Source organism: Pristiophorus japonicus, chromosome 18 (assembly GCF_044704955.1).
Source record: "Pristiophorus japonicus isolate sPriJap1 chromosome 18, sPriJap1.hap1, whole genome shotgun sequence".
NCBI classification, from domain to species: domain Eukaryota; kingdom Metazoa; phylum Chordata; class Chondrichthyes; family Pristiophoridae; genus Pristiophorus; species Pristiophorus japonicus.
The window spans coordinates 73,309,604-73,332,889 of NC_091994.1; the positions used below are offsets into that span (position 1 = coordinate 73,309,604).

The 23,286-nt window shown below is 45.9% G+C and overlaps 1 protein-coding gene across 4 annotated transcripts in view; it reads left to right on the forward strand.

The window, feature by feature from the left end:
* Window positions 1-23,286, forward strand: part of nphp4 (nephronophthisis 4) — a 516,026-nt gene that overhangs the window by 195,566 nt on the left and 297,174 nt on the right. For all 4 annotated transcript variants that reach the window (XM_070860148.1, XM_070860151.1, XM_070860149.1 and 1 more), the window contains one exon: window positions 9,502-9,628. In XM_070860148.1, the coding sequence (XP_070716249.1) occupies window positions 9,502-9,628 (127 nt within the window). The remainder of the gene's footprint in view (window positions 1-9,501; window positions 9,629-23,286) is intronic.

Here is a 23,286-nt window from a genome sequence, read left to right on the forward strand (position 1 = left end):
ATTTGAGGGGAACCTAGATAAGTACACGAGGGAGAAAGGAATAGGGTTCGGTGAAATGGGGTGGGAGGAGGCTCATGAGCATAGACCTGTTGTACTGAATGGCCTGCTTCTGTGCTGTGAATCCTGTGTAAAAAAATCATTGCTATCCCAGGCTCTTTTTCCATTGAGGAAGGGATGTTCTGATCCTGGGATCTGCTACCTTGGCAGCCTCCACAGGGTGAGGTGGCTGCTGTAGAGCTGGAGTGCCTGGGTGATTTGGCTGGGATTAATGTCCAGCAGACCCCTGTTCGGGACCCCCTCCCTCCATGTGCTGCAGCTGCTAATGTTTGAAGTACTAGGGTATGAGTCGGGGGCTGTTAGCAGCTCATTAGCACCTGACGTACTGGTGGAGTGGGCGATTATAATTTTATCTACAATCTGGATAAAATAGATCCAGCAAAAAATGTGTTGTGTTTCGAAGAACTTCACGAGGCTGAGTACTGTGAACTAAACTTAGTGTGATCTTAGTCTTCTTTATTACAACTCCAGAGTGCCTAAACAACATGGCAGCCAACCTTTTATACTTGCCTGGTGGCAAGTATTACATAGTTACATACATAACATCACTCCCCCCTGCCCCTGCCCCCCCCAAAGTCTTCGGTACAAGTTATTTAGAAGTTGAGGCGATCCGGAGCCCTTCGTTCCCTGGTTGATTGTCTAAGTTCAAACCCTGGCGTGTGTGAGTTGGTCGGACCATTGCTGCACTGCACCGCGACTGGTCTGACCGGACTGTCTGGAACGGTGGGTTTATCCTCGTGATTGACAGCGAGGTCGATTGCTGGTTGGGTGTGTGTTGGTGGATTGTCGATGGTGATGTCCTCTTCAAGTCGTTCCTTGTTGTCAATAAATTGCAATTTGGTCTGATCTAAATGCTTTCTGCACGTTTGGCCATTTAACAGTTTGATTATAAACAGTTTGATTGTGAATATGCATCCCGCGGTCCCTCTGCTCTTGCACCCCCCTCAAAATAGTGCCAGTTAGATTATACTGCCTTTAAGATGTTACCTCAACAGATGGAGTAGTTGGCAGGATTTCCAAGCTGACAACCTGAGCAGACTGATCATTGGGGTAAAGTGGTAATTGGTTGAATACTTGCTGGAGCCTAAATGAGTGTTTGTTCGGTTCGGACGCACTACGGAGATATAGGATGAGCGGTCGGGAAAGACAGTCACTCAGGCAGTAAGTGGACGTCCAGGCCTCCCTTCCTCCGGCGACGCTGAGCCTTCAGCTAACTTCAAGAACAGGTTTGGGTCTACCTGAAGTGCAAGCCTTCCCTTGGGGCCTCCCTTCCTCCAGCAATGTCCCTGGCCTTCCTTCATCCACCGACAACGTCCTGGGCTCGCTCCTCCAGCACGCGGTGAACACAACGGCTGTGACCATTCTGACCACTCCTCGTTCCACTCTGAACACCTTGACCTCTCCTCCCTCTGCTCGGAACATCTTAAGCTAGAAACATAGAAAATAGGTGCTGGAGTAGGCCATTCGACCCATCGAGCCTGCACCGCCATTCAATAAGATCATGGCTGATCATTCCCTCAATACCCCTTTCCTGCTTTCTCTCCATACCCCTTGATCCCTTTAGCCGTAAGGGCCATATCTAACTCCCTCTTGAATATATCCAATGAACTGGCATCAACAACTCTCTGCGGCAGGGAATTCCACAGGTTAACAACTCTTTGAGTAAAGAAGTTTCTCCTCATTTCAGTCCTAAATGACCTACCCCTTATTCTAAGACTATGTCCCCTGGTTCTGGACTTCCCCAACATCGGGAACATTCTTCCCGCATCTAGTCCAGTCCCGTCAGAATCTTAAATGTTTCTATGAGATCCCCTTTCATCCTTCTAAACTCCAGTGTATAAAGGCCCAGTTGATCCAGTCTCTCCTCATATGTCAGTCCAGCCATCCCTGGAATCAGTCTGGTGAACCTTCGCTGCACTCTCTCAATAGCAAGAACGTCCTTCCTCAGATTAGGAGACCAAAACTGAACACAATATTCCAGGTGAGGCCTCACTAAGGCCCTGTACAACTGCAGTAAGACCTCCCTGCTCCTATACTCAAATCCCCTAGCTATGAAGGCCAACATGCCATTTGCCGCCATCACCGCCTGCTGTACCTGCATGCCAACTTTCAATGACTGATAAACCATGACACCCAGGTCTCGTTCCACCTCCCCTTTTCCTAATCTGCTGCCATTCAGATAATATTCTGCCTTCGTGTTTTTGCCCCCAAAGTGGATAACCTCACATTTATTCACATTATACTGCATCTGCCATGCATTTGCCCACTCACCTAACCTGTCCAAATCACCCTGCAGCCTCTTAGCGTTCTCCTCATAGCTCACACTGCCACCCAGTTTAGTGTCATCTGCAAACTTGGAGATATTACACTCAATTCCTTCATCCAAATCATTAATGTATATTGTAAAGAGCTGGGGTCCCAGCACTGAGCCCTGCGACACTCCACTAGTCACTGCCTCCCATTCTGAAAAGGACCCGTTTATCCCGACTCTCTGCTTCCTGTCTGCCAACCAATTCTCAATCCATGCCAGTACATTACCCACAATACCATGTGCTTTGATTTTGCACACCAATCTCTTCTGTGGGACCTTGTCAAAGGCCTTTTGAAAGTCCAAATACACCACATCCATTGGTTCTCCCCTGTCCACTCTACTAGTTACATCCTCAAAAAAATTCCAGAAGATTTGTCAAGCATGATTTCCCTTTCATAAATCCATGCTGACTTGGACCGATCCTGTCACTGCTTTCCAAATGCGCTGCTATTTCATCCTTAATAATTGATTCCAACATTTTCTCCACTACTGATGTCAGGCTAACCGGTCGATAATTACCCGTTTTCACTCCTTTTTTAAAAAGTGGTGTTACATTAACTACCCTCCAGTCCATAGGAACTAATCCAGAGTCGATAGACTGTTGGAAAATGATCACCAATGCATCCACTATTTCAAGGGCCACTTTCTTCAGTACTCTGAGTTGCAGACACTCAGGCCCTGGGAATTTATCGGCCTTCAATCCCATCAATTTCCCCAATACAATTTCCCGCCTAATCAGGATATACTTCAGTTCCATCTTCTCACTAGACCCTCGGTCCCCTAGTACATCTGCAAGGTTATTTGTGTCTTCCTTCGTGAAGACAGAACCAAAGTATTTGTTCGATTGGTCTGCCATTTTTTTGTTCCCCATTATAAATTCACCTGAATCCGACTGCAAAGGACCTTCATTTGTCTTCACTAGTCTTTTTCTCTTCACTTATCTATAGAAGCTTTTGCAGTCAGTTTTTATGTTCCCGGCAAGCTTCCTCTCGTACTCTATTTTCCCCCTCCTAATTAAACCCTTTGTCCTCCTCTGCTGAATTCTAAATTTCTCCCAGTCCTCAGGCTTGCCGCTTTTTCTGACCAATTTATATGCCTTTTCCTTGGATCTAACACGATCCTTAATTTCCCTTGTTAGCCACGGTTGAGCCACCTTCCCCGTTTTATTTTTACTCCAGACAGGGATGCACAATTGTTGAAATTCATCCATGTGATCTATAAATGTTTGCCATTGTGTATCTACCGTCAACCCTTTAAGTATCATTTGCCAGTCTATCTAGCCAATTCTCGCCTCATACTGTTGAAGTTAGCTTTCCTTAAGTTCAGGACCCTAATTTCTGAATTAACTGTGTCACTCTCCATCTTAATGAAGAATTCTACCATGTTATGGTCACTCTTCCCCAAGAGGCCTCGCACAATAAGATTGTTAATTAGTCCCTTCTCATTACACATCACCCAGTCTAGGATGGCCAGCCCCCTAGTTGGTTCCTCGACATATTGGTGAAGAAAACCATCCCTAATATACTCCAGGAAATCCTCCTCCACCGCATTGCTACCAGTTTGGTAAGGCCAATCTATATGTAAATTAAAGTCGCCCATGATAATTGCTGTACCTTTATTGCACGCATCCCTTATTTCTTGTTTGATGCTGTCCCCAACCTCACTACTACTGTTTGGTGGCCTGTACACCACTCCCACCAGCGTTTTCTGCCCTTTGGTATTCCGTTGCTCCACCTGTACCGATTCCACATCATCCAAGCCAATGTCCTTCCTTACTATTGCATTAATTTCCTCTTTAACCAGCAACGCCACCTTGTCTCATTTTCCTTTCTGTCTATCCTTCCTAAATGTTGAATACCCCTGGATGTTGAGTTCCCAGCCTTGGTCACCCTGGAGCCATGTCTCCGTGATGCCAATTACATCATATCCATTAACTGCTATCTGCGCAGTTAATTCGTCCACCTTATTCCGAATACTCCTCGCATTGAGGCACAGAACCTTCAGGCTAGTCTTTTTAACACACTTTGCCCCTTTAGAATTTTGCTGTAATGTGGCCCTTTTTGTTTTTTGCCTTGGGTTTCTCTGCCCTCCACTTTTACTATTCTCCGTTCTGTCTTTTGCCTCTGTCTCCCTTTTATTTCCCTCTGTCTCCCTGCATAGGTTTCCATCCCCCTGCCACATTAGTTTAACTCCTCCCCAACAGCACTAGCAAACACTCCCCTAGGACATTGGTTCCGGTCCTGCCCAGGTGCAGACCGTCCGGTTTGTACTGGTCCCACCTCCCCCAGAACCGGTTCCAATGCCCCAGGAATTTGCACCACTCCTCAAGCCACGTATTCATCTGAGCTATCCTGCGATTCCTACTCTAGCACGTGGCACTGGTAGCGATCCTGAGATTACTACTTTTGAGGTCCTACTTTTTAATTTAGCTCCTAGCTCCCTAAATTCGTCTCGTAGGATCTCATCCCGTTTTTTACCTATATCATTGGTACCTATATGCACCACGACAACTGGCTGTTCACCTTCCCTTTTCAGAATGTCCTCCACCCGCTCCGAGACATCCTTGACCTCTCCTTTCACTCTGAACACCCTGACCTCTACCCCAGAAAATGGACCCAATGCCTTCCCCCAGCCAAGCCTCGGATCACCTACCATCTCACCGAAGGGCGCTACTTAGCGCCGAACTTACGGCCCACATCTCGCCGTCGGCAACTAGGCTCATACAGCAGTGCCTGGTCTCCAGTCGTCTTGGACCTCCTTGTCACTGGACCAAGATCTTACTTAGCTAAGCCTGTGTGGTAGCCAGTGTGCAACAACCACCCACGTTAAAAGAACTCACGTACAGACATCTTTCACCCTTCAAAATGAAGTTCGGACCTGGAACGTCAGGACCCTCATGGATTAAGAACTCATTTTTGGAGTGGAAGGAAGTCTTGCTCGATTTCGAGGGACTGCCAATGATGATATAAACACCCTACTCCCTTCCTTGGCCAAAACAGTGCCAGCAACCAACTTGGGACCATGACTGTAATTCAGGACAAACACAGGGTTGTGAACATCAATGTCACGTGAAACAGCTGCGTGATTGTGGCACATGTTCTGCCGCTGTCGCCGGGTTTCCACGTGATCATTAAGATCCGGGTGGACTAGGAAGAGCCTGGTTTTGAGGGCTCTCTTCATTAATAATTCTGCTGGGGGAACCCCGGTGAGAAAGTGGGGTCACGTCCGGTAACTGAGCAGAATGTGCGACAAGTGGGTCTGCAGGGAACCGTCCGTCACGCGTTTCATGCTCTGCTTGATTGTTTGGACTGCCCGCTCCGCTTGACCATTAGACGCGGGCTTAAATGGAGCAGACCTGACATGCTTGATGCCATTGCGGGTCATAAACTCGTTGAATTCCGAGCTGATGAAACACGGTCTATTGTCGCTGACCAGGACGTCGGGCAAGCCATGGGTGGCGAACATGGCCCGGAGGCTTTCAATGGTGGCTGCGGACGTGCTACTAAAAACATCTTTCCTAGAAAGGAGCCGGCAAAATCTACGTGGGTCCTGGACCATGGTTTGGAGGGCCATGACCACAGACTCAGTGGAGCCTCCCTTGGTGCAATGCTCAGTTGCGAGCAAGTGTTGCACTGATGCACGCATGACTCCAAGTCCAAGTCAATGCCGGGCCACCAAACATGCAACCTGGCAATTGCTTTCATCATGACAATGCCTCGTTGGGTACTGTGTAGGTCGCGTATAAACGTTTCCCTGCCTTTTTTTGGCAAAACCACACAATTACCCCATAAGAAACAATCCGACGAGATGGACATTTCATCTTTGCGTCGGTGAAACGGCTTAATTTCACCTTGCATTTCCCTGGGAACGGCTGACCAGTTCTCATTCAGGACGCAACTCTTTACGAATGATAGCACAGGATCCTGGCTGGTTCATGTCCTGATCTGGCAAGCCGTGACGGGTGACCCCTTGCTCTCAAAAGCATCCATGACCAGTAGCAAGTCTCTGGGCTGCGCCATTTCAACCCCAGTGGTAGGTAATGGTAGCCGGCTGAGAGCATTGGCACAGTTTTCAGTGCCTGGTCTGTGGCGGATAACGTTAGTGCCCATATTTGGATGTGGAACGAAGAATTGGTATTTATACCTTTGCTCTCTGAAAACAGCAAAATGAGCGGCTTGTGGTCAGTTTCAAGCTCAAACCGAAGTCCAAATAGGTATTGGTGCAATTTCTTAACTCCATATACACATGCTAACGCCTCTTTCTCGACCATACTATAGGCTCTCTCAGCCTGAGACAGACTTCTAGACGCGTATGCAACCGGTTGGAGGTTGCCCGATACATTGGCTTGCTGTAACACGCAGCCGACCCCGTACGATGAGGCATCACAAGCTAGCACTAAACATTTACATGGGTCATGGTGTACAAGTAACTTATTTGAACATAGCAGGTTCCTGGCCTTCTCAAAGGCTGTATCTTGAGATTTGCTCCAAACCCAGTCGTCGCCCTTACGCAGCAACATGTGCAAAGGCTCTAACAACGTGCTCAACCCGGGTAGAAAGTTACCAAAATAGTTGAGGAGTCCTAGGAACGAATGCAGCTCTGTTACATTCTGTGGTCTGGGTACATTCTTGATGGGCTCTGTCTTTGAGTTCGTGGGCCTGATGCCGTCTGCTGCAATCTTTCTCCCCAAAAATTCGACTTCTGGCGCCAGGAAAACACATGGAGCATTTCAGCCTGAGTCCCACTCTGTCTAGGCGACTTAGAACCTCTTCCAGGTTGTGCAGATGTTCGATGGTGTCACGACCGTTGAAACGCAACGGTACGCAGAACAGATTTCAGCAAACTCTGGAAAATGGCTGCAGCCGAGCGAATCCCGAAAGGGCCCCTATGGTATATAACCAGCCCTTTGTGTGTGTTGATGCACGTCAGTCTTCTCGAAGATTCAGCCAGCTCCTGTGTCATGTAGGCAGAGGTTAGGTCCAACTTGGTGAACGACTTCCCTCCTGCTAACGTTGCGAACAGATCATTCGCCTTGGGCAGCGGGTACTGGTCCTGTCGGACTCGGTTTATCGTTGCCTTGTAGTCTCCGCAGATTCTGACCATGCCATCGTTTTTCAACATCGGAACAATAGGACTGGCCCACTCGTTGAACTCGACTGGCGATACGATTCCTTCGCATTGGAGTCTGTCCAGTTCGATCTCAACTTTCTCCCTCATCATGTACCCAACCGCCCGAGCCTTGTGATGGACGGGCCGTGCTTCGGGGCCTAGATGGATCTGTACTTTGGCGCCTGGGAAGTTGCCGATGCCTAGTTTGAATAACGAGGGCAACTTGCTCAGCACTTGAGCACACGAGGCATCATCCACTGAAGATAGTGCTTTGATGTCGTTGGGCCATTGCCTGGAACAATCCACAATGATAGGTAATGCACAGCTCCATCAAAAGATATCTTCACTGCCGCACTTCCAATGACTGGTATGAGCTCTTTGGTGTAGGTACGCAATTTTGCATTAATCGGGCTCAGTTTAGGCCTTTGTGCTTTATTGCCCACAGTTTCTCGAAAGCCTTCTGGCTCATTATTGACTGAATTGCACCTGTGTCCAACTCCATGGATACTGGAACTCCATTTAATTTGACTTTCAGCATTATAGGAGGGCTCTTAGTGGTGAAGATATGTACCCCATACACTTCTTCCTCAGGTTGAGTTGCCTGTGCTGTGTGATCTGCGCTGGATCGATCCTCCTCTGTCACGTGGTATGTCACAGCACGTTTGCACATTCGCTGGAGGTGCCCCATTGTTGCGCAGCCTTTGCACACGTGCTTGAAGCGACATTGATGGGCCCGATGATTAACCCTGCAGCGCCAATACGGTGCTAATGGATTCACATTCACCCCTGATGGCGGACTCTGAGTCATCATAGGTCTTGCAGCCGCAGACGTACAGGCCCTGCCTTATGCAGTTCGGCCTGCTCGCGCCGTCATTTTATGCACAGTACCTGCAGGTGAGCTTCGATGTTGAGAAGAAATCTGGTGTTATCGTCCGTGGCCATGCATGCCTGGGCGATCGCGATGGCCCTGCTCAGGTCTAGGGTTTCGGCAGCTAGCAGCTTTCGAAGAATGACCTCGTGGCTGATGCCCAGCATGACAAAGTCCCGCAGCATTTGCCCCAACGCAGCTCCAAAATTGTAAAGTCCTGCGAGGCGTCTCAGGTCGGCGACATAATCCATCACGTCCTGGCCCCCGTAGCGATGGTGCGTGTAAAAACGATACCTGGCCATGAGGATACTCTCCTTCGGCTTGATGTGGTCCTGAACTAGTGTGCACAACTCTGTATATTCCTTCTCCGTTGGTTTTGTCGGTGCGAGCAGATTCTTGATGAGGCCGTATATTTTAAGCCCACAGACGGTGAAGAGAACTGCCCTGCGCTTGGCCGTGTTCGTGTCTCCTTCCAGCTCGTTGGCCACGGAGTACTGGTCGAGACGCTCGACGAAGGCTTCCCAATCATCACCCTCTACGAATCTCTCTAATATTCCAATGGCAGCCATGGTTGCGTGAAGGTTCGTATTCTGTTACTCGTGTATAGAAGAACTCCACGAGGCTGAGTATTGTGAGCTAAACTGAGTGTGACCTTAGTCTTTATTACAACTCCAGAGTGCCTAAACAACATGGCAGCTAACCTTTTATACTGGTCCTGCATGTGTGTGCAGGTGACCATTAGGACTCCCAACAGTCGCATGTTCTGGTGGCAAGTATTACATAGTTATATACATAACAAAATTTAATGCTGGTTATGCAATCAGTGTGTTATATAGGAACTATCTGCCACTTGTATAGGAAGCATATACCATTTATACCATCTAGTTGTTGGGTAAATAAATACTGGTTGCTTTGTTGCTGAAGCAGATTGCTTTGCTTTCAAATATTGGCTTGGCTGTTATTGTGGGAATCTGATTTATTGAAGTTAGCAGTTTTTGTGCAAGAGCTGATACGGAGGCACATGTCAGCCAAGCAGAACGGGATGCGATTAAATTGTTGCCTTAAACTCAGTGTGGACTGCAAGCCACATGTGGCTGATGATAATGGCGAGCTCTGATAACAAAAATTGACCCTTGTGTTTCTTGTCTAATCACAGTTTGCCGAAGAGCTCTCTGGTCCTCAGGAGCCGTATCCAGCTGACAGAAATGGTAAAACACCCAATGTTTGGTGTGGTTTTCCACCTGGAGTATGTGTTCTCCACCTCTACAGGAGCAGATGGAAAGGTAAGTCAGTGAAGCCAGGATTTAGTCTGACCGCAGCAATCGTGTGACGTGATTCTAACAGTGGTTTATGCAAACTATGATGTAACTCCTACTTGATGTTATTTGTCTAGGATTTAACCTGTCACAGCTAACTAGACAAATGCTGTGGCCATTATTTAGTGAATCACTCCTCCCCCACTATGAAGAAAGTGCCACTTCTATTGGAAGTTTAATCCTGAACTATTAACGGTTCTTCTTTGAATGCTGTGAACTTTTGTTTTGATTTGCAGCACTCGTAGTTTTTGTTATTTTCTCAGTTGAAATCGATATTTGGCAGAGTTTGATGATATTCTATAAAAAGTTATTTTCTTCTTTAAATTTCAACGCAGTTTAAAACGATACAAATGCAATACATTGTGGTTACAGAATATGCTGTGATAAAAGGCCGCCTTGTCTTCTGAAAGTCCTCTCTCTGGGCTTACTTGATCCCTTTCCCAGACAGCTCAGCTGAGTTCAGAGTCTCACCATGTGGATAACGCAAGCATGTACCTGCATCCTACCATTTCATTCACATTGCTGTAAATAGGTTGTATAGATCCACATCATTCTGGTATAAAATAGCTCTGTTTTCTGCTTAAAAAGGTGTCATTAGATATGAATATTATATTCCTGATTTTATAATACAGAGAGGTCTGTGACACAAATGAATAACTTAGAATGTTGAACCAAGCTTTCTAATTGCTTGGAAGTTTAACGTCCTCATCCAATCTACTTTTAGTTTGTTCTGTTGCTGGTGAGAGCCCCTTTTTTGGGAGTCCAGTTATACTGGCAATGCAAAGTGGTTTTGGGTGACCATGGATACCAAAGCAGCAGTGGGGTTTGGGAGTCCGAACTAGATCTGCCTCCCGAGCTCAGTAAAGCAATTTTTAAACAATTCATTCGAAGGATGTGGGCATTGCTGGCAAGCCTTTATTCTCCATCCCTAACTGCCCCTGACAAGGTGGTGGTGAGCGCCGCCTTGAGCCGCTGCAGTCCGCGTGGCGAAGATACTCCCGCAGTGCTGTTAGGGAGGGAGTTCCAGGATTTTGACCCAGCGACGATGAAGAAACAGTGACATATTTCCAAGTAAGGATGATGTGTGACTTGGAGGGGAGCTTGCTGGTGGTGGAGTTCCCATGCACCTGCTGCCCTTGTCCTTCGAGGCAGTAGAGCTCACGGGTTTAGGAGGTGCTATCGAAGAAGGCAGAGTTGGCTAAAGCGGACTGGGAAATAGATTAACGTGTGGGACGGTTGATGAGCTCTAGCAGACATTTAAGGAGATATTCCATAACTCGCAACAAAAATATATCCCAATGAGAAGGAAAGATTGTAAGAGAAGGAATAACCATCTGTGGCTAACAAAGGAAATAAGGGATGGTATCAAATTGAAAACGAGGGCATACAAAATGGTCAAGACTAGTGGGAGGCCAGAAAATTGGGAAACTTTTAAAAGCCAGCAAAGAACGACTTTAAAAAATAATAAAGACAGGGAAGATAGATTATGAAAGTAAACTAGCACGAAATATAAAAACAGATCGTAAAAGTTTCTACAGGTGCATAAAAAGGAAGAGAGTGGCTAAAGTAAACGTTGGTCCTCTAGAGGATGAGACTGGGGAATTAATAATGGGGAACAGGGAAATGGCAGAGACTTTGAAAAATATTTTGTATTGGTCTTCACGGTAGAAGACACTAAAAACATCCCAATAGTGGATAATCAGGGCCTATAGGGAGGGAGAAACTTAATACAATCACTATCACTAAAGATGTATTACTTGTTAAAATAATGGGACTAAAGGCAGACAAGTCCCCTGGACCTGATGGCTTGCATTCTCGAGTCTTAAAAGAAGTGGCTGCAGAGATAGTGGATGCATTGGTTGTAATCCAGCAAAATTCCCTGGATTCTGGAGAGGTCCTGGCAGATTGGAAAACTGCAAATGTAACGCCCATATTTAAAAAAGGAGGCAGACAGAAAGCAGGAAACGATAGAGTGATAATGTGGTCTATTGTAATTGGAATGTAAGTTGGTATGGAATCTTTTAATATTATAAGAGAATGGAATCCATAACTGGTCTCTTATAACATTAGAAATAAGGACGCAACTGCTGCCAACGGACCGGAAGTAGTTGCGCATGCACAGTTCCAGTGTTTCTTTTGTTAATTGTTACCGGACTTCCCAAAATGAGGAATAAAGAAGCTGTTAAAAAAAAATCTCATTCATTTGTAGTTCAATTTATTAATTGTGTGAATTGTAGAATTTATTCAGGTATGAGCCACTTGTTTGAAATGGGATTGTGATCTGTTTCAGTGTTTCTGACTAGGCATTTCCCCTATCATCATCATCGGCAGTCTCTCAAAATCGAGGAGGACTTGCTTCCACTCTAAAAGTGAGTTCTCAGATGACTGTACAGTCCAATACGGGAATTACAGTCTCTGTCACAGGTGGGACAGACAGTCGTTGAAGGAAAGGGTGGGTGGGGAGTCTGGTTTGCCGCACGCTCCTTCTGCTGTCTGCGTTTGGTTTCTGCATGCTCTCGGCGATGAGACTCGAGGTGCTCAGCGCCCTCCTGGATGCTCTTCCTCCACTTAGGGCAGTCTTGGGCCAGGGATTCCCAGGTGCCGGTGGGGATATTGCAATTTATCAAGGAGGCTTTGAGCGTGTCCTTGAAACGTTTCCTCTGCCCACCTGGGGCTCGCTTGCCGTGTAGGAGTTCCAAGTCGAGCGCTTACCTTTGGAGTCTTGTGTCAGGCATGTGGACGGTGAGGCCCGCCTAATGGAGCTGGTAGAGTGTGGTCAGTGCTTCGATGCTGGGGATGTTGGCCTGATCGAGAACACTGACGTTGGTACGTCTATCCTCCCAGTGGATTTGCAGGATCTTGCGGAGGCAGCGCTGGTGGTATTTCTCCAGCGCTTTGAGATGTCTACTGTATATTGTCCATGTCTCTGAGCCATATAGGAGGGAGGGTATCACTACTGCCCTGTAGACTATAAGCTTTGAGGTCATGTTCTTCAAACACTCTCTTCCTCAGGTGTGCACTGGCACACTCCCCTAACAGCTCCCATATTGACAGCCCTGACAAGTGACAAAATAGGTTAATTGTTTTTAAATTGACAATGCGGGGGTGAAGAGTAAAGGGCCATAATACCTGGGGTTGAGATGGAACGAGAAGACGAGGTAAGGGTGAGGTGGCAGCAAGCTGGGCTTTTAAACAGCTGTAGATTGTCGGAGGGAGGGAATGAGTTCCAGAGGTTTAAGGTCCCAGGAAAATAAAGATTAGTGCAGAAGAGAGATGATGCTAATTACTGAGCGCTTAAAAATGGTTTTCTTCCGAGTGAGGGTGGTTGGAGGCTCTCGACTGCAGAGCTATATGAGCCATTGTGAACGTGAATTTTTAAATTTGCGTAGTTTCCAGTAGCTTCCGGTTCATTGTCAGGAGTCACTCCGTAAAATCAATTCCCCAGAGTGGAGCATTGTGCATGCATCCAATGATACATGTGCAGAGTTCTATTGTAGTTTACATCAGTGTGACCTGCAACAAGGCACAGTTTGTAGTATAACTCTGATCTGCTGGCTTCACAATTAATGGATGGCGGTCTGAGTTGGTAGCTCCAGTACAACAACAAACTAGGGCGTTTCTCGCTTTCCTTCTCTTTGATATTCCCATACCAGGCACTGCGCCAGCAGAAACAGCAGGTGATCTACCCCCAGCCTCTGCCCGTGCCACTCAGGTGCATCAGTGTCACTGGGAGACATTCTTTCTGAGGCTCCCTCTCTCGTCCTGCAGGAATGTTAGGGTGAGAACATAAGAACATAAGATATAGGAGCAGGAGTAGGCCATTTGGCCCTTCGAGCCTGTCTCTGGTGTCCTCTGACTGCCCATGGTACACATGGCAGTGCGACTGCGTTTGGCAACTCAGCATGTAAGAATTTGCTTTTGGGACTATAATAATCATATATATGTGCAGTGCACCTTGTAAGCAATGTGCTAACCTTTACTACCTTGCAGTGCGTGCTCCATATTACCATTGAAGCCACTTCGGAATCCCCTGGAAGTATAGGGGGTCTGAGGCAATTCTGATTTAATCTTGGATGTAACTGGAGCAGATTTCACAGTACATCAGCAATCACTGATCTGGGAAAATCTCCTCTGCTCCACTCCAGGGCAGTTTGTGTGTATTAACATTGTCAATTCTAAATTACATTGCTCTGGAGACCGAAAGCATTCCATTTTATAGTTGACTATAAACAGAGTTTAAGAGGAGTGCAAAATCTCAGGTTGAACAATTTCATGGTTTGACATTAAACCCCAGCGTTGTTTATAGGAGGCTGGTTGTCGGGATTGTTAACAGATACTTTACTGAAAGGAGGTTAATGCTTTACACAGAAATTTCATTTGAATGACACTAGGTGGCACTATTGCATAGTTTATTAAGTGTCAAGCTTGTGAAGAGTGGGAGGTCTTGGTATGCTCAGCATTGCAGTTAAATGGTTGCAAGTGTTTGAACTAATTTATGAAATGCTAAGTAATTCATGCTGGGCCCTAAATTCTAACTTACAACATAACCCTCTCTACACTTGCCCTAATTCAGTTTGGTTGGGTAACTCTACTTAACACATTTGCTATTTTAGTGTTTAAAAAGTAATCATGCAATGCATCTTGTTTAGAATCTTTTACAGAACACTTTTGATTAATTAAATGGTACGTTCGAGCATTTCAACACTGCTACAGGTCACTGGACTGTTTCTGATTAGTTTTTTAGAGACGCACAATCACAACTCAGTTACTGTAACTGCTAAAATATATTGACGATAAAAATTCATACCCTTAATTTGATGTCAAGTTTAGCAAATCCAATGGACCTTATACAAACATAGTTGCTACTCTACCGCAACACACATTGCTTAATGCATGTTCTGAGAAATAAGCTATCCCTGTGTAGCCAAATGTATGTTTTCTGCTAAAAAATAAAGATGATAGAATAAAGACTTTCCCATTCGAGTCTTTGGACATCTTAACAACAAAAGAAAGTATTGACTGAGAAATGACCAGCAGGACCATGAAGCCCAATCCCTTTCACAGACCATGAACAATTTGCCTAACCACACCCTCAACCAAAGCAAGTCAATCTTCGAGAGAGAGGGCCAGTGACACACAGGCCTCAAAAGCAGTTAAATTTCTCCCTAATTCACATTATAAGAAACTCTTGGGTATAAGTAAACCTTATAACTCACACCATTGAGTTCTAACTAATTGCATTCTACAGATAATAGATCCACTGTTCGAGCAGCACAGTAACAACTGTATTTCACAGTGATGATCAATGTCTATCCTCATAACTTTCTATTCCATTCCAAAATAGAAATATATCCACCTTTTTAAAAAAAAAATGGAATGATGATTTGCTTCTTTTGTTGGGATCAGTTTTACATGTCCAAAATGTTGTGGGGAGGAGCAGGACTCTACTAATCTGTAGTCTGAGGTGTGTTAATTGTTTGTTTAATTCCTCTTGTTTTGCTGTTATAGACCACGTTTAGTATCTGCTTCTATTTACATGATTCATACATCTCAGCGTTTAAAAGACCTGCACATGTCCCCTCTTTACTCCACTGAAAATAAATTCAGTTTTCTCTGGAGGCATCATAATTGCAGTTCTCTGAACTCTCTCCAGAGTGTCAAATCCGGGGGTAGGTTGGGTATCCAAGACTGCACATAATATTCCAAGTGTGGCTTTTCCAATGAGCTCGTATAGAGACTTAAAATATTGGGATCGATTTCCAACTTGACGCCTCAACATAAAACTGGTGTTGCCGCTTGCCCACCCATTATAAAAACAGGCTGATTCTTATTTCCATTTGTTTCAATGGAAAGGAAAATCGGGTAGTTTCTGTAACTGACGATCAATCTGCAATGCCAGTCTATACCTCTTCGTACTTTCCTGGACCTACCGGCACTGCTCCCTAGCATTTGCTATAATTCATACCTCCCCCCCCCCCCCTCCACCCTGTCCCTGCAGTACAGACTCACACGAGGCACATGCTGAAGTCAAGGTCACTTAGGACCTGCACCTTTATTTCACAGCTCTCGAATGCCACACTTGCCTGAGACCTGCCTTTATATACCTGTGTGGAACAGTTATGCAGTGTCTTCCTGCAAGTGCACCCCTAGTGGTAAGGTATGCTTGTGGTTACAGGTCATATCTAGTTACAGTCATGTATAGCATGGTAAGATACAGTTATGTACAGTAGTGTGAGATACATGACACCCCCCCACCTGCCTCCCAGTGATTACCCCCGCTGTGCCGATACTGGTATTGCTGCCCACCCATTGTATGGAAATAGACTGACTGCACGAGTTCAGAACGGAGTCAGGCATATAATTGTGTGGCATACCATTATTACACCGACAAAGTAGGATCGTGATTTTTCAGGGCCATTGTAGCTAATGTGCTTCTCCCTAAATGGCGTAGCCTGTGACACTGAGATTGCTACTCTTGGGGTTCTGCCTATAAATCTCCTGAAATTCCCTTTGCAAGACCTCTGTCCTGCTCTTCACTGTGATATTGGTTCCAACAGGAACCATGACTTTATGCTGTTCACCCTCCCTCTCCAACATCTTCATTATGTCCAGTATCCTGGCACCTGGCAAACAACAGACCATTTGGGTTTTCCGGACATGAATGGTCATAAATTAATCAGAAGTATCATCTCTCCGCACGTGTCCAGTTGATTTTGAAGTAGTCTGGCCATAAAAATTGTTTGTTTCAGTTTCTTAATGCAGTCACGCCTTATAGTGTATTTTGATTAATAGAGCAGAGCTACTACAGAATTAAAAACTATGTCGTTAAAAACATTCTTATCTTGCATATCTTCCAGAATAGCTCCCAATTGCTAGGAGGCACCTGTAGCCTGCAATTCCTGCGCCATGTGAGAACTTCAGGATGCTGCATGAGTCCCAGAGGCCCATGCTTGCACGAAGTGCCTTTGGCTGCTCGAACTCAAGCTGAGGGTTTCTGAGCTTGAGAGGCTGCTGGAGTCACTGCAGGGCATATGGGTGGCTGAATGCTTCCTGGATCGCAGGTTCCATGAATGGTCACCCACAAAGCTGGTGGGAGTTCAGAATAGCAAGTGGGTGGCCACCCGGAAGGGGTAGGAAGAGGCATGCACTGGCACTCTCAAACCAATATTCATCACTGAATACTGGTGAGGGTGATGACACCTCGAAGAAGTGCAGTCCCGAGCCTGGCGTCTTGAGGCGGACTGCATAGTGGGTACAGCCAAGTGTAAGAATGTAGTACCTGTAGTAAAAAAAAAGACTTGCATTTATATAGCGCCTTTGATGACCATCGGATGTCTCAAAGCATTTTACAGCCAATGAAGTACTCTTTGGAGTGTAATCACCGTTGTAATGTGGGAAACGCGGCAGCCAACTTGCGCACAGCAAATTCCCAGAACAGCAATGTGATAATGACCAGATAATCTGTTTTTATTGTGTTGATTGAGGGATAAATATTGGCCAGGACACCGGGGATAACTCCACTGCTCTTCTTCGAAATAGTGCCATGGGATCTTTTGCTTCCACCTGAGAGAACAGACGGGGCCTCAGTTTAACGTCTCATCTGAAAGACGGCACCTCTGACAGTGCAGCACTCCCTCACTACCACACTCAGTCTAGATTTATGTGCTCAAGTCCCTGGAGTGGGATTTGAATCCACAACCTTCTGACTCAGAGGTGAGTGTGCGACCCACAACTGACACAGAGAGGGTGCAGAACATTCTGCGGGAGGAAGGGAAAGATTCAGAAGTCATGGTCCATGTTAGAGCCAACAACACAGGGAGGAAGAGAGTTGATGTCATGCAGTCAGAGTTTAAGGAGCTAGGGAGGAAGTTTAAAAAGCAGGACCTCACAGGTAGTAATCTTTGGATTACTCCCAGTGCCATGCTTGAGAATAGAAATAGGAGGATATAGCAGGTTAACGTGTGGCTAGAGACGTGGTGCAGAAGGGAGGGCTTCAGATTCATAGAATCATAGAAATTTACAGCATGGAAGGAGGCCATTTCGGCCCATCTTGTGTGCGCCGGCCGACAAAGAACTATCCAGCCTTATCTCACTTTCCAGCCCTTGGTCCATAGCCCTATAGGTTACGGCACTTCAAGTGCACATCCAAGCACGTTTTAAATGTGGTGAGGGTTTCTGCCTCTACCACCCTTTCAGGCAGTGAGTTCCAGACCCCCACCACCCTCTGGGTGAAAAATTTCCCTTTAAACCTCCTCTAAACCTCCTACCAATTACTTCAAATCTATGCCCCCTGGTTGTTGACCCCTCTGCTAAAGGAAATAGGCCACTCATAATTTTATACACCTTAAGAAGGTCTCCCCTCAGCCTCCTCTGTTCCAAAGAAAACAAACCCAGCCTATTGAATCTTTCCTCATAGCTATAATTCTCCAGTCCAGGCAACATCCTCGTAAATCTGCTCTGTACTCTCTCTAGTGCAGATTCCTGGGACATTGGGACCAGTTCTGTGGTGGGAAGAACCTGTTCAAGATGGACGGGTTGCACCTGAACAGAGCTGGAACCAATACCCTTGCGGGCAGGTTAACTCGTGTAGAGAGGAAATGTTTCAACTAATTTTACAGTTGGTTGGGCACCAAGATGTAGTAGTAAAAAGTAGAAACAAGCTGTACAGAGGACTGGGAGAGACTGCTAAGAGTTAGAAATGATGCAGAATTAGGTGGGGTCACAGAAAATACAAATAGACCCAAGGTAGTTTGGAGTGCACATGTGTAACTTTACGAAGTGTGGTTAATAAGGTTGGTGAGTTGCAGATGCAAATAGCCACGGGGGAAGATGTAGTGGTGAAAACTGAGACCCGGCTTGAGAAAAGGCAAGGATTGTTTCCTTAATATTCCGGGGCACAAGATATTCAGGAAAGATAGGGAAGGAAAAAAAGGAGGAAGCACTGGCAGGACCAGTAAATTGGTACAGATGGTTAATTAACATTCGCCCAGTGCTAAACTTACTGTGCAATGCCGTTCTGGTGGCGTTTGTCCCAGCAGGAGGCCCCAATATTGCGTGGCTGCAGCATCATTGCAACAAGAACAGCAAGGCTGTCATTTCAGAAAGCAGTTCGGTCCCTGAAAGGGGATCTGCATTCTGAAGTTAAACAAAAAAATATAAATCATGTAAAAATAAGCAGTTTTTTTGCCCTTACAGCTCAACTGCCTTTTGAAAAAAAATTTACATTAAAAACAATTCCCGAATGAGCGTCTTCAGCTTTTAAAGCTGGACTGCCTTCCGCACCTAACAAAATGGAAAAAGTACTTCAGCACCAACACAAATGGCTCAGCAAGCCAGAGAAGGGGCACCCAGGGTCTCGCAGCAGTTCAGCTTTGTGCAGGGGGTCAACACTGCAAGAGAGGTCCTCTACCCACAGGGGCCAGGAGGGCCTCCAGAACGAAGCATGTGGGACCAGATCACCGAGGCCGTCACTGCCAGCAATGTCACCCCAACTACCCTGCTCCAGTGCCCAAAGAAGCTTCATGGCCTCAGACATTCGAGACATTGAGTACAAAAGCCATGAAGTTATGAACCGTTATAAAACACTAGTTCGGCCCCAGCTGGAGTAATGTGTCCAATTCAAGGATGTGAAGGCTTTGGAGAGGGTACAGAATAGCTTTACAGAATAGTTCCAGGGATGAGGGATTACAGTTACGTGCACAGACTGGAGAAACTGGCGATATTCCTCAGAGCAGAGAAGGCCAAGAGGAGATTTGATAGAGGTGCTTAAAATCATGAAGGGTTTCGATAGAGTGAATAAAGAAAAACTGTTTCCACTGGCTTCAGGGTCGATAACCAGAGGGCACAGATTGAAGTTGATTGGCAGAAGAACCAGAGGCGACGTGAGGAAAAACGTTGAAAGGAACAAGTTGTTAGGATTTGGAATGTACTACCTGATGGTGTGGTGGATACAGATTCAATAGTAGCTTTCAAAGAGGAATTGAATATATATTTGAAGGAGAAAAAAATTGCAGGGATATGGGGAATGATTGAGGGAATGGGACTAACCGGATTGTTCTTTGTCGGCCGGCACAGACTCGATGCGCCGAATGACCTCCTCCTGTGCTGTACAATTCTGTGATTCTATAGGGACTGTGTTTCTTGAAGACTGTTTGACACTGATGCATCTTGTGAACCTCTCTCTTTCCACAACGCATACAATTTGAACAATATTGGATGAAATTGCTTGTGTGATCAGTGATCTCTATGTTCAAAGGTGCCCTCGATGATCTCCATAATGACGTATTTTAGCTTGGATACAGAATTTTTTTATGTCAACAAAACAGTATCCTTACAAGGAGTGTATCATTTAATTTACTTCCTGAGAAAGTTAAATGGCAATTTTAATTGGCAGAATATGTGAACAGATTTATTTTTAGTGGAAATCTTGTAATTAGATTTCATTACACTTAACTTTACACATCAGGAATACTAATGCAGTTGTGGAAAATTGCTGTCAAGAGCAGTCTCCTGATGATTCAAGATATTGTTTCATGTGAAGATGTGATCGAGTGGGAGTAACACTTTAAATATGAACAGAAACAACAGCTTGAATATGTTTCTTTGGCACAGACAAAGCAGTTTTGCGCCGTTTTTAATGTTACTCTAAGATGATTTGTGCTGCTATGCATAAGATTAGCGCGACTGCTGTATTTAAATGAAACTATCAGAGCCTGTTTTAAAATGTAAGTTTTGCAGGGAATTGCAATTAATTTTAGCTTTTGCTTTAAATGCAGATAATCTGACGATGGGAGCAGGTTTGGAGGAGTTGCTGAGCCTTGAAGTGTATGGAACTGAGTTAACATTGGCAGATACAACCATTAACGCTGTGTTAACTCAGCTCTGTGTTAATGTACCTCAGTTGCACTGGTTTGGCTCAGTTGCTCTTCCCTTGAAGATTTCCTAATTATGTATTTAGCATTAAATGTTCAAATGAAATTATTCCAAAAAAAACCCAGAGAAGAAAAAAAAAGTTAAAGCTAATTATAATTATTCCAAAAAAAACCCAGAGAAGAAAAAAAAAGTTAAAGCTAATTATAATTACCCCCACCCCCTGCCCTGGCCCAAATTGTCTTCCCATCTCCTCTGACTCAAGCCGGGGAACAGTTCCACAGGCCCTGATTGCTCTGTGGCACTTTGTCCAAGAGCTCATTCTTCATCTGTCAGACTAGTTAGTAAGTGCCAGCAGGAGATTGGATTGTGATGGCCACATATCTTCATTTGACAGCAGGGGTAATTGGCTGGCAGTTCATGGTAGCTAGGAACCCTGACTGATTCTCTTTTTCCACCTCCCCCTAGCCCAGGAACATTGAGACCAATTTCAAAGCCTCAACTGCTGCTAGATTTGAAATCAACTAACCCTGCATAGATCAGAAATTAAGACTGGCACCTTCTGGTCAGTATGTCTTAGTATCATATTACATGGTGCATTTACCCTTCCAAACACATTTTAAACAGGGTTTCTAATACATTTTGGTGCTACACAGCAAATATAGGAGGAAATCTGCAACAAAAAAAAATCTGAGTTCACTGTCCTCCTATCCTCCCTTAATCTCTCGCTCCATACAAACTTGTCTACTCTTATACATGGCCACACCATCGACTTTGCCATCTCACACGGCCTCTCTACTCCCATTTTGTTGATCATAGCTAAGGTCATCTCTTACCACTTCCTCCTATCGCACTCCACTCATATCCCCCTTCTCCTTCCCAAACCCACTTCCTTCTGCGTCTGCCGCTGGAAAAAACTCTTCCCCCCTCCACGTCACTTACAACTGCACGTTCAAATTCCCAGCTGTCTGACCTTTGACCCTATGTTCACCAGGACAGTTCTGCTACCGATCTGCTCAATCGCACCCTCACTGTTGATGCCTGTGTCCCCATTAAAACTATTACTTTCTCTCACCCTGGTATCTCTGTTTCTTTATGTCCAAGGGACGCAGATTTGAACCTGAATGACAGACAACTGAATTCACCATTCATTGCCAGATCTGGCTGGATCACATAAAAGCACTATGGCGTCCTACTCTCCTTTGCCAAAACTGCTCACTATTCCGGGATCATCCTTTCTTTTCTTCTCCATGACAAATCATCATCTTAAATTCCTCTGCCCTGCCTCCTCCACCCTCGCCTCCAAAAAGAAGTGTGCGGAGCTCGTCAACCATCCGTTCAGCTGCCTCTGCCCAGCTCCCAAAGTCAAACTCCCCTGCTCTATCCCTGAACACTCAGCTTTCTCTAGTTTCTATCCTAGCTACCCTCATGCCCTCTCTGCGTTCACCTTGTCCATGAGACCCACTTCCTGTTCTCTCAACCATATTCCCACCAAACTGCTGACCACACAACTTCCCTTCCTGGCCTCCACATTATCCGATATTATTAACGGTTCCCTCTCCTAGGGTATTGTCCCCCTCCCCTTCAAATCTGCCATCATCACGCCTCTCAAGAAACCCACCTTTCACCCCTCCGTCCTTGCAAACAACCTCCCTTTTCACTCCGAAGTCCTTGAACGTGTTGTTGCCTCCCAAATCTGTGCTCATCGTTCCTGTAATTCCATGTTTGATTCCCTCCAATCAGGTTTCCATCCCACTACAGCACTGAAACGGCCCTTATCAAAGACACAAATGACACCCTATGTGACAGTGACTGTGGTAACCTATCCCTCCTCGTCCATTTCGACCTAGCTGCAGCCTTTGATACTGCTGACCACACCATCCGCCTCCAACACCTCTCCTCCATCATCTAGCCGAGGGGTGGGGGTTGACTGCCCTCACTTGATTCCATTATTATCTATCCATTCGTAGCCAGAGAATCATCATCATCATAGGATGTCCCTCGAAATGGAGGAAGACTTGCTTCCATTCGAAAAGTGAGCTCTTAGGTGACTGAACAGTCTAATACGGGAATTACAGTCTCTGTCACAGGTGAGACAGACAGTCGTTGAAGGTAAGGGAGGGTGGGACTGGTTTGCTGCACGCTCCTTCCGCTGCCTGCGCTTGTTTTCGAGGTGCTCAGCGTCCTCCCGGATGCACTTCCTCCACTTAGGGTGGTCGTTGGCCAGGGACTCCCAGATGTTGGTGGGGATGTTGCATTTTATCAAGGAAGCTTTGAGGGTGTCCTTGAAATGTTTCCTCTGCCTACCTGGGGTCGCTTGTCGTGTAGGAGTTCCGAGTAAAGAGCGCTTGCTTTGGGAGTCTTGTGCCAGGCAGACGAACAATGTGGCCCGCCCAATGGAGCTAGTCGAGTGTGGTCAGTGCTTCGATACTGGGGATGTTGGCCTGATCGAGAACGCTAACATTGGTGCGTCTGTCCTTCCAGGGGATTTGCAGGATATTGTGAAGATTTCACTGGTAGTATTTCTCCACCGATTTGAGGTGTCTGCTGTATATGGTCCACGTCTCTGAGCCATACAGGAGGGCGGGTATCATTACAGCCCTGTAGACCATGAGCTTTGTGGCAGATTTGAGGCCCTGATCTTCGAACACTCTTTTCCTCAGGCGGCTGAAGGCTGCGCTGGCGCACTGGAGGCGGTGTTGAACCTCGTCGTCGATGTCTGCCCTTGTTGATAATAATTTCCCAAGGTATGGAAA